Source organism: Camarhynchus parvulus, unplaced genomic scaffold, assembly GCF_901933205.1.
Source record: "Camarhynchus parvulus unplaced genomic scaffold, STF_HiC, whole genome shotgun sequence".
NCBI lineage: Eukaryota > Metazoa > Chordata > Aves > Passeriformes > Thraupidae > Camarhynchus > Camarhynchus parvulus.
The window spans coordinates 1-16,760 of record NW_022148226.1 but is presented as its reverse complement, the minus strand read 5'-3'; the positions used below and the strand labels follow the sequence as shown (position 1 = coordinate 16,760).

The window sequence follows — 16,760 nt, the reverse complement described above, 5'->3', positions numbered from 1 at the left end:
GGTCTGGGGGAGGTACAATGGGGTTTTGAGGGGAAAAAGTGGGATTTTGGGGGGAAAAAGTGGAGTTTTGAGGGGAAAAGGTGTCATTTTGGGACGGTAAAACATCAGTGGGGTGGGACAAAATGGCCGCCGGTGGGGGTGATGCGTTCAGAGGTACATCGGGGTTTTGTGAGGGCAAATTTGGGTCTGGGGAGGATAAAATTATATTTTTATGGGGTGAAAGTGTGTTCTGAGGGGATAAATGTGTGTTTTCAGGGGGCAAATTTGGGTCAGAAAAGGGTAAATCGGTGTTTTGAGGGGGTGAGGTTGGCGAAAACAAAATGGCGGCCTGAGGGGAAGGGGGAGGGAAAATGGCGGCAGAGGGGGGGTGAGGGGGATGAAAGGGAGTTTTGGGTGGGAAAAAGGGGATTTTGGGCGCAGGAAATGGGGGTTTGGGTGGAGGAAATGAGGTTTTGAGGGGAAAAAGGGGGATTTTGGGGTGAAAAAAGGGGATTTTGGGAGGGTAAAGTCGAGGAGTTTGGAGTGTCTGGGGGAGACAAAATGGCGGCCTGAGGGGACAAGATGGCGGAAATGGCGTCGTCCTGAGGAGAGAAAATGGAGAAGAATGAGGGGAAAAAACAAGGAAAAAAAAAGAAAAAATTGGGAAAAAATGGGAAAATTATTTAGTGAGGGGATAATGGGGAAAAAATGAGGGGAAAATGGAGAAAAAAATGAGGGGGAAATGGAGGAAAAATTGAGGAAAAAATGAGGGGGAAATGAGAAAAAAAGGGTAAAATGGGAAAAAAAATAGATGAAAAATGGGAAAAAATAAGGGGGAAAGGGGGAAAAGTAAGAGGAAAAATGGAACATAGGAAAAATGAAGGGAAAATAGGAAAAAATTAAGGGAAATGGGAAAAAATGGAGAAAAATGAGAGGAAAAGGGAAAAATGAGGGAGAAAAGGAGAGGAAAATGGGGAGAATGAGTGGAAAAATGAGGGCAAATGGGAAAAAACAGGGAAAATGAGAGGAAAATGGAAAAAATGGGGGAAAATCAGGGAAAAAAATGAGGGAAAAATGGGGAAAAAGTGAGGAAAATGGGAAAAAGGACAAAATGGGGAAAAATGAAGGGAAAATAGTAAAAAAAGGGAAAAGGGGATGGAGAAAGAAAACGGCACCAAGGAAACAAAATGGTGCCGTTTGTGAGGGAAAAAAGAGAATAAAAATTTATTTTTTGAGGTAAAAATGGCAAAAAATGGGAAAAATGGGGCTGTTTGTGAGGGGAAAAGTGGCTTAAAATGTAATTTAAAAGATTTTTTGGGACAAAATTTGAAGTTCTTGAGAGAAAAATGGGTTTAAAAAAATGGGATAAAATTTCCTCAGAAGTTTTTGGGGGCCCTGAGGGGATTTTTGGGAGGGGGGAGGGGAAGGGAAAGGTGACCCCAAAATGAAGGAGCCCAAATCCTCCCAAATTTCCCCCAAATCCCCGAAAATTTCCAGAATTCCTCCAATTCCACCCAAAAATTCCCCCCAAAAAACTCCTCCCGTATTTCCAAATTTCTCCAAAAATTCCCCCAACTCCCTCAAAATTCCCCCCCAAATTGCCCCAAAATTCCCCAAAAATTTAAGTTCCCTAAAATTCCCCAAATTTACCCCCCCAAAAATTTCCAAATTTTCCCAAATTTCACCAAAAATTCCAATTTTTCCCCAAAATTAAAAGAAAAAAATCCCCGAATTTTCTCCAATTTAAAAGAAGAAAAAATCCCCAAATTAAAAAAAACAAATTTTCCCCAAAATTAAAAAAAAACCCCAAATTTTCCCCAAACTTAAAAGAAAAAATCCCCAAATTTCCCCAAAATTAAAAAAAAATCCCAGTTTTCCCCCAAAATTAAAAGAAAAAAATTCCCAATTTTTCTCCAAAATTAAAAGAAAAAAAAATCCCTGAATTTCCCAAAATTAAAAGAAAAAAATCCCCGAATTTTCCCCAAAATTGAAAGAAAAAAATCCCTGAATTTTCCCCAAAATTCACAGAAAAAAATCACGGAATTTTACCCAAAATTAAAAGAAAAAATATCCCCAAATTAGAAAAAAAAAATCCTCGAATTTTCCCCAAATTAAAAGAAAAAAATCCCCAAATTTTCCTCGAAATTAAAAGAAAAAATCCCTGAATTTCCTAAAAAAAATCCCCGAATTTTCCCCAAAATTTGAAAAAAATTCCCAGTTTTCCCCCAAAATTAAAAGTAAAAATCTCAATATTTCCCCCAAATTTCCCCAAAAATTTCCAATTTTTCCCCAAAATGAAAAGAAAAAAATCCTTGAATTTTCCCCAGAATTAAAACAAAAAATCCCCGAATTTCCAAAAATAATCCCCGAATTTTCCCAAAATTAAAAGAAAAAAAATCCCCGAATTTCCCCAAATTAAAAGCAAAAAATCCTCCAATTTTCCCCAAAATTAAAAGAAAAAAATCCCCAAATTAAAAAAAAATATCCCCGAATTTTCCTCAAAATTAAAAGAAAAAATCCCCGAATTTTCTAAAAAAAATCCCCAAATTTTCCCCAAATTAAAAGAAAAAAATCCCCAAATTAAAAAAAAAAAATCCCCGAATTTTTCTCAAAATTAAAAGAAAAAATCCCTGAATTTCCCCAAAATTAAAAGAAAAAATCCCCGAATTTTGTAAAAAAAATCTCTTTTTCCCCAAATTAAAAGAAAAAAATCCCCATTTAAAAAAAAAAATTCCCGAATTTTCCCCTGAAATTAAAAGAAAAAATCCCTGAATTTTCTAAAAAAAATCCCCAAATTTCCCGAAATTAAAAGCAAAAAATCCCCAAATTAAAAAAAAAATCCCCGAATTTTCCTCAAAATTAAAAGAAAAAATCCCCGAATTTTCTAAAAAAAATCCCTGATTTTTCCCCAAAATTAAAAGAAAAAATCCCTGAATTTGCTAAAAAAAAATACCCAAATTTCCCCAATATAAAAGAAAAAATCCCTGAATTTGCTAAAAAAAAAATCCCCAAATTTTCCCCAAAATGAAAAAAAATCCCCAAATTTTCCGCAAATTAAAAAAAAAAATCCCCGAATTAAAAAAAAAAATCCCCAAATTTTCCTCAAAATTAAAAGAAAAAATCCCTGAATTTCCCAAAATTAAAAGAAAAAAATCCCCGTGAATTTTCCCCAAAATTGAAAGAAAAAAATCACGGAATTTTACCCAAAATTAAAAGAAAAAATATCTCCAAATTAGAAAAAAAAAATCCTCCAATTTTCCCCAAATTAAAAGAAAAAAATCCCCAAATTAAAAAAAAAAATCCCTGAATTTTCCTGAAAATTAAAAGAAAAAATCCCCGAATTTGCTAAAAAAAAAATCCCCAAATTTCCCCAAAATTAAAAGAAAAAATCCCCGAATTTTGTAAAAAAAATCTTTTTCCCCAAATTAGAAGAAAAAAATCCCCATTTAAAAAAAAAAAATCCCCGAATTTTCCCTGAAATTAAAAGAAAAAATCCCTGAACTTCCTAAAAACAATCCCAGAATTTTCCCCAAAATTAAAAGAAAAAATCCCCGAATTTGCTAAAAAAAAAATCCCCAAATTTCCCCAAATTAAAAGCAAAAAATCCTCCAATTTTTCCCGAAATCAAAAGAAAAAATCCCCAAATTTTCCCCAAATTAAAAAAAAAAAATCCCAAAATAAAAAAAAAAAATTCCCCAAATTTCCCCAAAATTAAAAGAAAAAATCCCCAAATTAAAAAAAAAAAATCCTCGAATTTTCCCCAAATTAAAAGAAAAAATCCCTGAATTTCCTAAAAAAAATCCCAAAATTTTCCCCAAAATTAAAAGAAAAAATCCCCAAATTTTCCTCAAAATTAAAAGAAAAAATCCCTGAATTTCCCAAAATTAAAAGAAAAAAATCCCTGAATTTTCCCCAAAATTGAAAGAAAAAAATCACGGTATTTTACCCAAAATTAAAAGAAAAAATATCCCCAAATTAGAAAAAAAAAATCCTCGAATTTTCCCCAAATTAAAAGAAAAAAAAAAAATCAAATTTTCCTCGAAATTAAAAAAAAATCCTGAATTTTCCCCGAAAATTAAAATTTGAAAAAAAATTCCCAGTTTTCCCCAAAATTAAAAAAAAAAATCTCAATATTTCCCCAAAATTTCCCCAAAAAAAAAATTTTTCCCCAAAATTTGTAAAAAAAAATCCTTTTTTCCCCAAATTAAAACAAAAATCCCCCAAAAAAATAATCCCCATTTTTCCCAAAATTCAAAAAAAAAAAATCCCCCCCAAATTAAAAGCAAAATCTTTTTCCCCAAAATTAAAATAAAAAAAAATCCCCAAATTAAAAAAAAAAAATCTCAAAATTAAAAAGAAAAAAATCCCTGAATTTCCCCAAAAAAAAGAAAAAAAATCCCCCAATTTTGTAAAAAAAATTTTTTTTCCCCAAATTAAAAAGAAAAAATCCCCATTTAAAAAAAAAAAAAATCCCCAAATTTCCCCAAATTAAAAGAAAAAAAAATTTTCTAAAAAAAAATCCCCAAATTTTCCCGAAATTAAAAGCAAAAAAATCCCCAAATTAAAAAAAAAAAAATCCCCAAATTTCCCCAAAATTAAAAAGAAAAAAATAATTTTCTAAAAAAATCCCTGATTTTTCCCCAAAATTAAAAAAAAAAAAAATCCCTGAATTTGCTAAAAAAAAACCCAAATTTCCCCAAATATAAAAGAAAAAAAATCCTGAATTTGCTAAAAAAAAAAAAATTTTCCCCAAAATGAAAAAAAAATCCCCAAATTTTCCCAAAATTAAAAAAAAAAATCCCCAAATTAAAAAAAAAAATCCCCAAATTTTCCTCAAAATTAAAAGAAAAAATCCCTGAATTTCCCAAAATTAAAAGAAAAAAATCCCCGAATTTTCCCCAAAATTGAAAGAAAAAAATCACGGAATTTTACCCAAAATTAAAAGAAAAAATATCTCCAAATTAGAAAAAATCCCCAATTTTCCCCAAATTAAAAAGAAAAAAAAAAATCCCCAAATTAAAAAAAAATCCTGAATTTTCCTGAAAATTAAAAAGAAAAAATCCCCCGGCTAAAAAAAATCCCCAAATTTCCCCAAAATTAAAAGAAAAAATCCCTGAATTTTCTAAAAAAAATCCCCAAATTTCCCCAAATTAAAAGCAAAAAATCCTCCAATTTTTCCCGAAATCAAAAGAAAAAATCCCCAAATTTTCCCCAAATTAAAAGAAAAAAATCCCCAAATTAAAAAAAAAAATTCCCCAAATTTCCCCAAAATTAAAAGAAAAAATCTGGGATTAAAAAAAAAAATCCTAATTTTCCCCAAATTAAAAGGGAAAAACTGGGGAATTTCCTGGGAAAAAATGGAAATTTTCCCCAAAATTAAAAAGAAAAAAATCCCGAATTCACTGGGATGGACTTCCGGGGAGGGACTGGGATGGAACTGGGATGGATTCCCGGGACCTGGGGGGCCTGGGGTCCCCCCTCCTGGGATGGACTGGTCCCCCGGCTGGGGGTCACTGGGGGGGTCACTGGGGGGGTCACTGGGGGGGTCACTGCACAAACTGGGAGAACTGGGAGCGCTGGGGGAGGGGCTGGGCCCGGCCTGGGGGACAGAGAGGGACTGGGATGGACTGGGATGGACTGGGAGGGACTGGGATGGACTGGGATGGACTGGGAGGCACTGGGATGGACTGGGAGGGACTGGGATGGACTGGGATGGACTGGGAGGGACTGGGATGGACTGGGAGGGACTGGGATGGAACTGGGATGGACTGGGGGGGACTGGGAGGGACTGGGATGGAACTGGGAGGGACTGGGAGGGACTGGGATGGACTGGGAGGGACTGGGAACAAACTGGGATATACTGGGATGGACTGGGAACAACTGGGAATGGACTGGGATGGACTGGGGACAAACTGGGATGGACTGGGATGGACTGGGAGGGACTGGGAACTGGGATGAACTCGGACATAGTGGCAACAAACTGGGATGAACTGGGATCAACCGGGAGGGACTGGAATAAACTGGGAGGGGATTGGGATGGAGTGAATCCCAAGTGGGATGGACTGGGATAAACTGGGAGAGGTTAAAGGGGAACGGGGTTGTACTGGAATCGACTGGGAGGGAACTGGTTTGTACTGGGATGGACTGGGATGGACTGGGGCAAACTGGGAGGGGTTTCTAGTGGACCGCGCTGCTTGGTAGTGATTTGTACTGGTCCGAACTGGTTTATACTGGTCCATACTGGTCCGTGCGTTTCCATACTGGTCCATACTGGTCCGTACTAGTCTATACTGGTCTATACTGGCCTGTACTGGTCCGTACTGGTTTATACTGGTTTATACTGGTCCATACTGGTCCGTACTGGTTTATACTGGTCTATACTGGTCCGTACTGGTCCATACTGGTCTATACTGGTCTATACTGGTCTCTACTGGTCCATACTGGTCTATACTGGTCTCTACTGGTCCATACTGGTCTATACTGGTCTCTACTGGTCCGTACTGGTCCCTACTGGTCCATACCGGTCCATATTGGTCCATACTGGTCTATACTGGTCCCTACTGGTCTGTACTGGTCTATACTGGTCCATACTGGTCCATACTGGTTTATACTGGTCCGTACTGGTCTATACTGGTCCATACTGGTCTATACTGGTCCATACTGGTCCATACTGGTCTATACTGGTCTATACTGGTGTCCGTACCCGTGTCCGTCACTCACCGGGTCCCCGGCGGCCGCTCTGGTTCTGCGCAGCAGCTCCGGGATCACCCCTGGGGGGCGCTGCTGGGCCAGGAACCCGTGCTGCCAACAGAGCCCCCCAAAGTCACCAAAACCCGCCAAAATGAGCCCAAAAACGGCCAAAATGAGCCCAAAATCGGCCAAAATGAGCCCCAAATCACCAAAACCGGCCAAAATGAGCCCAAAACCGGCCAAAGTGAGCCCAAAAACGGCCAAAATGAGCCCAAAAACGAGAGCCCAAAACCGCCAAAATGAGCCCAAAACGCCCAAAATGAGCCCAAAAACGGAAAGTGAGCCCAAAATGGCCAAAATGAGCCCAAAAACGGCCAAAATGAGCCCAAAACGGCCAAAGTGAGCCCAAAAACGGCCAAAATGAGCCCAAAACCAAAAGCCCAAAAATGGCCAAAATGAGCCCAAAAACGGCCAAAGTGAGCCCAAAAACGGCCACAATGAGCCCAAAATGGCCACAATGAGCCCAAAAACGGCCAAAACGAGCACAAAATCGGCCAAAATGAGCCCAAAAACGGCCAAAATGAGCCCAAAAACGGCCAAAATGAGCCCAAAAACGGCCAAAGTGAGCCCAAAATCGGCCAAAATGAGCCCAAAAACGGCCAAAATGAGCCCAAAAACGGCCAAAATGAGCCCAAAAACAGCCAAAATGAGCCCAAAAACGGCCAAAATGAGCTCAGAATCACCAAAATCAGCCAAAATGAGCCCAAAAACGGCCAAAATGAGCTCAGAATCGGCCAAAACGAGCACAAAATCGGCCAAAATGAGCCCAAAATGGCCAAACTGAGCCCCAAATTCACCAAAAACAGCCAAAACGAGCCCAAAATCGGCCAAAATGAGCCCCAAATCCGCCAAAATCGGCCAAAATGAGCCCAAAAATCCATTAAAACTGGATAAAGTCACCAAAATCGGCCAAAATGAGCCCCAAATTGGCCAAAATTCACCCCAAATCACCAAAATCGGCCAAAATGAGCCCCAAAACGGCCAAAATGAGCCCAAATCAGCCAAAAACGGCCAAAATGAGCCCCAAATTCACCAAAATCGGCCAAAATGAGCCCAAAATCGGCCAAAATTCAACCAAAATTGGCCAAAATCAGCCCAAAATTCCATTAAAACTGGATAAAATCACCCAAATCTGCCAAAATCAGCCCTAAATTCACCCAAAATCAGCCCAAAAACCCCCCAAAACAACCCCAAAAAATAACAATTTTTGGGTTAGTTGGGGTATTTTTTGGGGTTATTTCGGGGAATTTTTGGGGTTATTTTGGGGTTATTTTTGGGGTTATTTTGGGGGATTTTTTTGGGTTATTTTTGGGGTTATTTTGGGGTTATTTTTTTATTTCGGGGATTTTGGGGTTATTTTTGGGGTTATTTTTTGGGTTATTTTTTGGGGTTATTTTTTGGGTTATTTTTTTGGGTTATTTTTGGGGTTATTTTGGGGTTATTTTTGGGGTTATTTTTGGGTTATTTTTTTGGGGTTTTTTTGGGGTTATTTTGGGGTTATTTTTTGGGGTTATTTCGGGGTATTTTTGGGGTTATTTTTGGGTTATTTTGGGGTTATTTTTGGGGTTATTTCGGGGGATTTTTGGGGTTATTTTTGGGTTATTTTTTGGGGTTATTTCGGGGGATTTTTTATTTGGGGTTATTTTGGGGTTATTTTGGGGTTATTTTGGGGTTTTTTTGGTTATTTTTTGGGTTATTTTTGGGGTTATTTTGGGGGTTATTTTTGGGGTTATTTTTGGGTTATTTTTTGGGGTTATTTCGGGGTATTTTTGGGGTTATTTTGGGGTTATTTTGGGGTTATTTTTTGGGGTTATTTCGGGGGATTTTTGGGGTTATTTGGGGTTATTTTGGGGGTTATTTCGGGGTATTTTTGGGGTTATTTTTTGTGTTATTTTTTGGGGTTATTTCAGGGGATTTTTGGGCTCCCACCTGCAGCAGCTGCCGCGCCCGGGGCCGCTCCTGCGGAAGCTTCCGGAGACACCGAGAGACGAAATCGCGGAACTGCTCCGACCTGGGGGGGAAATGTGGGGCAGGGATGGGTCTGTGGGGCAGGGATGGATCTGTGGGGTGGATCTATGGGGCAGGAATGGGTCTGTGGGGCAGGGACAGATCCGTGGGGCAAGGATGATCTATGGAGAAGGCATGGATCTGTGGGGTGGATCTATGGGGCAGGATCTGTGGGGCAGGGATGGATCTATGGGGCAGGAATTCAGGATCTATGGGGCACACAGGATCTATGGGGCACTGACCACTCCATGGGGTATTTCAGGGTCGGCGGCTCTCTCTGCGCAATGCGGTACAGGGCGCTATGGGGCAGGGATGATCTATGGGATGGATCTATGGGGCACACAGGATCTATGGGGCAGGATTTCAGGATCTATGGGGCACACAGGATCTATGGGGTGGATCTATGGGGCACTGACCATTCCATGGGGTACTTTAACGTCGGCGGCTCTCTGTGCAATGTGGTACAGGGCGCTATGGGGCAGGGATGATCTATGGGGCAGGGATGATCTATGGGGTGGATCTATGGGGCAGGGATGATCTATGGGGTGGATCTATGGGGCACACAGGATCTATGGGGCACACAGGATCTATGGGGCACACACCATTCCATGGGGTACTTTAACGTCGGCGGCTCTCTCTGCGCAATGTGGTACAGGGCGCGGCTTATGGGGCAGGGATGATCTATGGGGCAGGAATTCAGGATCTATGGGGCACACAGGATCTGTGGGGCACTGACCATTCCATGGGGTACTTTAACGTCGGCGGCTCTCTCTGTGCAATGTGGTACAGGATGCTATGGGGCAGGGATGATCTATGGGGCAGGAATTCAGGATCTATGGGGCACACAGGATCTATGGGGCAGGGATGATCTATGGGGCACACAGGATCTATGGGGCACACAGGATCTATGGGGCACTGACCATTCCATGGGGTACTTTAACGTCGGCGGTTGCCTCTGCGCAATGTGGTACAGGGCGCTATGGGGCAGGGATGATCTATGGGGCACACAGGATCTATGGGGCACACAGGATCTATGGGGCAGGGGTGATCTATGGGGCACACAGGATCTATGGGGCACACAGGATCTATGGGGCACTGACCATTCCATGGGGTACTTTAACGTTGGCGGCTCTCTGTGCAATGTGGTACAGGGCGCTATGGGGCAGGGATGGATCTATGGGGCACACAGGATCTATGGGGTGGATCTATGGGGCACTGACCATTCCATGGGGTATTTCAGGGTTGGCGGCTCTCTCTGCGCAATGTGGTACAGGGCGCTATGGGGCAGGGATGATCTATGGGGCAGGAATTCAGGATCTATGGGGCAGGGATGATCTATGGGGCAGGAATTCAGGATCTATGGGGCAGGATTTCAGGATCTATGGGGCACACAGGATCTATGGGGTGGATCTATGGGGCACACACCATTCCATGGGGTATTTCAGGGTCGGCGGCTCTCTCTGTGCAATGTGGTACAGGGCGCTCATCGCGTTCAGCTGGAACAGGGGCGGCCTCCGCTCAGCTGTGGGGCAGGGAAATAAAAACCCCAAAAACTTGGAATTCAGCCCAAAAAAATCCCCCCAAATTCACCCCCAAAATTCCCCCAAACCCCTCCCCAATATCAGAATCCCCCTCCCCAAATTCACCCGGCTCAATGCCAGTGATGCCCAGTGACCCCAAACACCCAAAACCCCCACCAAAATCACCAAAAATATCCCCAAAAATCCCCTAAAATCACCAAAAAAACCCCAAAACCCTCGGAAAAAAAACCCCAAATCCCCTGGAGACCCCTCCTCACAATGAGAAGCCCCCTCCCCAAATCGCCTGAGCTCTCACCCAGCTCAATGCAGGTGATGCCCAGGGACCCCAAACACCCCAAAATCCCCCCAAAATCACCAAAAATGTCCCAAAAAAATCCCCTAAAATCCCCCAAAAAACCCCAAAATTTGCCCCCAAACCCCCCCAAAAACCCCAAAACCCCCTGGAGCCCCCTCCCCACAATGAGCAGACCCCTCCCCAATATGAGAATCCCCCTCCCCAAATTGACCCAGCTCCACGCAGATGATGCCCAGCGACCCCAAACACCCCAAAATCCCCCCAAAAAATCCCCTAAAATCACCAAAAAAACCCCAAAACCGCCGAAAAAAAACCCCAAAACCCCCTGGAGCCCCCTCCCCACAATGAGCAGACCCCTCCCCACAATGAGAATCCCCCTCCCCAAATCGCCCGAGCTCTCACCCGGCTCAATGCCAGTGATCCCCAGTGACCACACACACCCCAAAATCCCCCCAAAATCACCAAAAATATCCCCCAAAATTCCAAAAAAAAACCCCAAAACCCCTGGAGCCCCCCCCACAATGAGAAGCCCCCTCCCCAAATCGCCCGAGCTCTCACCCAGCTCGATGCAGGTGATGCCCAGCGACCACACGTCCGCCCGCCCGTCGTAGATCCCCTCGTCCATGGCCAGGATCACCTCGGGGGCCATCCTGGGGTGTGGGGGGTCAAAGGTCAAAGGTCATGCCGGGACCCCCCGAGCCCCCTCCCCGCGCGGCGACCCCCGGCCCCTCCCCCCCTCACCAGTAGGGGGTCCCCACCAAGGACGTGGCCGGGGTGGCCACGGCGGCCGAGCCGAAGTCGCCCAGCTTGACCCGGCCCGGGTGGCACAGCAGGATGTTCCCGGCCTTGATGTCCCTGCCGGGGCAAAGGGCAAAGGTCATTCGGGGTCATTCGGGGTCAGCGAGGGGTCAGGGGTCAGCGAGGGCAGGGGCTCTCAGGATGTTCCTGGTTCTGATGTCCCTGCTGGACTCAGGGGTCAGAGGTCAGGGGTCAGGATCTATGGGGCGGGATTTCAGGATCTATGGGGTAGGGATGATCTATGGGGGGATCTGTGGGGCACACAGGGTCTGTGGGGCACAGGGATGATGATCTATGGGGCACACAGGATCTATGGGGCAGGATCTATGGGGCACACAGGATCTATGGGTCACACAGGATCCATGGGGCAGATCTATGGGGCACACAGGATCTGTGGGGCACAGGGATGATGATCTATGGGGCACACAGGGTCTGTGGGGCACAGGAATGATGATCTATGGGGCACTCAGGATCTGTGGGGCACAGGGGATCTATGGGGGGGATCTGTGGGGCACACAGTATCTATGGGACAGGATTTCAAGATCCATGGAGCACACAGGATCTATGGGTCACACAGGATCTGTGGGGCAGGGATGATCTATGGGGGGGATCTGTGAGGCACACAGGATCTATGGGGCACAGGGATGATCTATGGGGCAGGATTTCAGGATCTATGGGGCAGCCCCACACCTGTGGATGACCCCCAGGCCGTGCAGGCAGCCCAGGCTGTGCTATGGGGGCAGGATCCATGGGGCACACAGGGATGATCTATGGGGCAGATCTATGGGGCACACAGGATCTATGGGGCAGCCCCACACCTGTGAATCACGCCCAGGCCGTGCAGGTAGCCCAGGCCCTGCATCGCCCCCTCGGTCCCCCAGGCGGTAGCCCAGGCCCTCTCGGTCCTCCCGCAGCGGCTCCTGATCAGCTGGGGGAGAGCCCCAAAAATTCACCCCAAAATTACCCCAAAATTCACCCCCCCCAAAATTACCCCAAAATTCACCCTAAATTACCCCAAAATTCACCCTAAATTACCCCAAAATTCACCCTAAATTACCCCAAAATTACCCCCCAAATAAAATAACCCCAAAATTGAGCCAAAATATCCCAAAATTAACCCCAAAATTACCCCTAAACAGCCACAAAATTACCCCAAAAATCCACCCTAAATTACCCCAAAATATCTCAAAATTAACTCCAAAATTACCCCAAAATAGCCACAAAATTACCCAAAAATTCACCCTAAATTACCCCAAAATTGACCCAAAAATTCACCCTAAATTACCCCAAAATGACCCCCAAATAGCCCCAAAATATCCCAAAATTGCTCCCCAAATTACCCCTAAATAGCCCCAAAATTACCCCAAAAGTTGACCCAAAATTAACCCCAAAATTCACCCTAAATAGCCCCAAAAATTAATCCCAAAATTCACCCCAAATTACCCCCAAAATTGACCCAAAATTATCCCTAAACACTGCTAAAACCCATTCAAAAATCCCTCAAAATTACCCCAAAAATTGACCCATAATATGGCAAAATTACCCCAAAAATTTACCCTAAATAGCCCCAAAAATCAACCCAAAAATTCACCCTAATTACCCTAAAATTGACTCAAAATTATCCCTAAATACTACTAAAACCCATTCAAAAATCCCTCAAAATTACCCCAAAAACTGACCCAAAATAACCCCAAAAATTCACCCTAAATTACCCCAAAATTACCCCATAAATTACACATAAATACCTCAAAATTATCCCCCAAAATTCACCGAAAACTAGCCCAAAAACTGACCCAAAATTCACCATAAAATTCCCCAAAATGATCTGAAAAATTGTCCCAAAATTCCCCCATATTCCCCCAAATTCCACCATCAAATCCCACAAAATTACCCCAAAAATTCACCCCAAATTATCCCTAAGTACTGGTAAAACCCCCACAAAAATCCCCCAAAATTACCCCCAAAACTGACCCAAAATTCACCATAAAATTCCCCAAAGTTACCCCAAAAATTGACCCAAAATACCCCAAAAAATCACCAAAAATTATCCCAAAATCATCCCAAACATTGACTCAAAATTACTTCCAAATCCTTCCAAACATCTCCCAAAACTCCCCCCAAATTCCCCCAAAAATCCTCCCAGAATTATCTCAAAAATTGACCCAAAATTACCCCAAAATTCCTCATAAAATCCCCCAAAATTCCCCTTGAAACCCCCAAAAATTCCCCCTTCAAATCAAATAAAATCTCCTCTAAAATTCCCCCAAAATTTTCTCCAAATTCCCCCACAAATTCAAAACAAATTCCTTCACAGCTTTCCCATAAAATCCCCCCAAAAATCCCCAGAATTACCCCTAAATTCCCCAAAAATCCCCCTAAATTCCCCTTTAGACCCCAAAAATGCCCAAATTTCCCAAAAATGCCCAAATTTCCCCCAATTCTCACCTTCCAGCAGGTCCAGGGCTGATCCCACACAGAACTCCATGGCCAGCTGGGGACCCCAAAATGCCCCAAATTTATCCCAAATCCCCTCCAAAATCCCCCAAAATCCCCTTAAAAATCCCAAAATCCCCTTAAACTCCCCTAAAAAAATCCGAAAATCCCCCGAAAATCCCCTAAAAAATCTGAAAATCCCCTTCAAAATCCCAAGAATCCTCCAAAATACCCCCAAAATTCCCCAAAGTTCCCCCAAAATCCCCAAAAGTTCCCCTAAAAATCCCCCAAAATTCCCCAAATCCCAAAAATTCCTCAGAATTTCCCTCAAATCCCCCCAAAGTTTAAAAACCCAAAATATCCCCCGAAAATCCCAAAATCACCTCAAAAAAACCCCAAAATCTCCTCCAAAATCCCCCGAAATGCCCCATTAATCCTCCAAAATTAGAAAAATCCCCTAAATTCTTAAAATCCCCCAAAATCTCCCAAAATCCCCTCAAAAATCACCCGAAATTCCCCACAAAATCCCCTGAAATTCCCAAAAATCCCCCTAAAATCGCCCCCTCCCCAAAATCTCCCAAAACCCCTAAAAATTAAAAAAAAAAAAAAAAATTTAAAATCCCCAAAATGAAAAAACAAAAGTCTCCCAAAAATCAAAAAAATTCTCAAAAAATCCCCCAAAAATCCCCAATAAAGACCCCAAGCCCCCTCCCCAAATTGTCTCTCACCCAGGCCGTGCTCTCCCTGAGGTAGCAGCCCCTGAACCCCAAAAATCCCCCAAAATGAACCCCAAAAATGAACCCCAAAAATCCCCCAAAAAATGAAAAAAAAATCCAAAAAAAATTGAAAAAAAGCCCAAAAAATCCCAAATTCCTCCCAAAAATCCCCAAAACCCCTCCCCAAATTGGGCTCTCACCCAGGCCGTGTTCTCCCGGAGGTAGCAGCCCCTGAAGCCCAAAAATTCCCAAAAAAACCAACAAATGAACCCCCAAAAATCCCTTAAAAATCCCCAAAAATTTAAAAAAATTGAAAAAAAATTGAAAAAAAACCCAAAAAATCCCAAAAATTCCCCCAAAAATCCCCCAAAACCCCTCCCCCAAATTGGGCTCTCACCCAGGCCGTGTTCTCCCTGAAGCAGCAGACCCTGAACCCCAAAAATCCCCAAAAATACCCAAAAATGAAAAAAAATGTAAAAAAAAAAAAAAAAAAAAACCCAAAAAATCCCCAAATTCCCCAAATCCCCCAAGCCCCCTCCCCAAATTGTCTCTCACCCAGGCCGTGTTCTCCCGGAGGTAGCAGCCCCTGAACCCCAAAAATCCTCTAAAAATACCCAAAAAATGAAAAAAAAAAAATTTTGAAAAAACCCAAAAATCCGAAAATTTTCCCAAATCCCCCAAGCCCCCCCCCAAATTGTCTCACCTGAAATAAAATTGAAAAATCCCAAAAATTCCCAAATTCCTCCCAAAAATCCCCAAAACCCCTTCCCCAAATTGGGCTCTCACCCAGGCCGTGCTCTCCCTGAAGCAGCAGCCCCTGAACCCCAAAAACCCCCAAAAATGAACCCCAAAAATCCCCTAAAAGCACCCTAAAAAAAAAAAAAAAAAAATTGAAAAACCCCAAAAAATTCCCCCAAATTCCCCCTCAAACCCCCCCAGCCCCCTCCCAAATTGTCTCTCACCCAGGCCGTGTTCTCCCGGAGGTAGCAGACCCTGAACCCCAAAAATCCCCCCAAAAAATCCCCTAAAAATGTAAAAAAAAATTGAAATAAATCCTAAAAAAATCCCAAAAATTCCCCAAATTGCCCCAAAATCCCCCCAAGCCCCTCCCCAAATTGTCTCTCACCCAGGCCGTGTTCTCCCGGAGGTAGCAGACCCTGAACCCCAAAAATCCCCTAAAAATACCCAAAAAAATGAAAAAAAAAATCCAAAAAATTTTGAAACCCTTAAAAATCCTCCAAAATTCCTCTTAATTGCCCCAAAATACCCCAAGCCCCCTCCCCAAATTGTCTCTCACCCAGGCCGTGTTCTCCCGGAGGTAGCAGCCCCTGAAGCCCACGGTGTTCGGGTGCCTCAGCCTCTGCAGCACCTTCACCTCCCTGACGATGTCCTGCCACTTCTTTGGGGCGAAAACAGCAAAATTTGGGATTTTTAGATTTATTTTGGGTTTATTTTGGGTTTTTTTGGGTTTTTTTGGGGTTTATTTTGGGGTTTTTGGGTCTCACCTCGCTGGAGGCCCGGCCTCTGTAGGACATTTTCTTGATGGCCACCAACTCCTGGGAGCGCAGGTCCCGGGCCTGGGGGGAATTTTGGGGCAAATTTGGGGAAATTTGGGGAATTTTGGGAGTTTGGGGGGATTTGGGGGAAAATTTGGGGGATTTTAGGGGAGTTTTGGGCAATTTTGGGGGGAATTTGGGGGATTTTTGGGGGGATTTTTGGAGATTTGGAGGAGATTTTTGAGGGGGGTTTGAGGGGAATTTTGGGGGATTTGAGGAAATTTGGGGGATTTTAGGGAAGTTTGGAAGCAGTTTTGGGGGAAATTTGGGGGATTTTAGGGGAGTTTTGGGCAATTTTGGGGGAATTTGGGGGATTTTTGGAGATTTGGAGGAGATTTTTAAGGGGAATTTTGGGGGATTTGGGGAATATTTTCGATTTGGGGAAATTTGGGGGTTTGGGGGGCTGGAAGCAGTTTTGGGGGAAATTTGGGGGATTTAAGGGGAGTTTTGGGCAATTTGGGGGGGGATTTTGGGGGAGTTTTGGGGGAGATTTTTGAGGGGGTTTTGAGGTGAATTTTGGGGGATTTGGGGAAAGATTTGGGGGGATTTGAGGGAGTTTGGGGAATTTTTGGGGATTTTGGGAAGTGTTTTGGGGATTTTAGGGAAGTTTTGGCAATTTGGGGGATTTAAGGGAGTTTTGGGGGATTTTTGAGATTTAGAAGAGATTTGTGAGGGGGGGTTTGAG

General features: G+C 43.3%; 1 protein-coding gene and 1 long non-coding RNA gene across 2 annotated transcripts; both read right to left on the bottom strand.

Annotated features, from left to right (window-relative positions):
• Positions 1-269: 269 nt before the first annotated feature.
• Positions 270-12,243, bottom strand: LOC115916185 (serine/threonine-protein kinase TAO3-like). Its single transcript, XM_030969874.1, has 9 exons — positions 12,189-12,243; positions 11,314-11,427; positions 11,131-11,222; positions 10,185-10,258; positions 9,837-9,859; positions 8,659-8,740; positions 6,700-6,780; positions 5,437-5,578; positions 270-328 (listed from the first exon to the last, which is right to left on the bottom strand). The coding sequence occupies exons 1-9, from the start codon at positions 12,230-12,232 to the stop codon at positions 270-272; spliced, it is 711 nt and encodes a 236-aa protein (XP_030825734.1). The 5' UTR covers positions 12,233-12,243.
• A 15-nt stretch (positions 12,244-12,258) lies between these two features.
• Positions 12,259-16,142, bottom strand: LOC115916186. Its single transcript, XR_004061576.1, has 4 exons — positions 16,025-16,142; positions 15,817-15,918; positions 13,816-13,861; positions 12,259-12,298 (listed from the first exon to the last, which is right to left on the bottom strand). It is a non-coding gene; the product is annotated as an uncharacterized LOC115916186 (long non-coding RNA).
• Between the last annotated feature and the right edge of the window lie 618 nt (positions 16,143-16,760).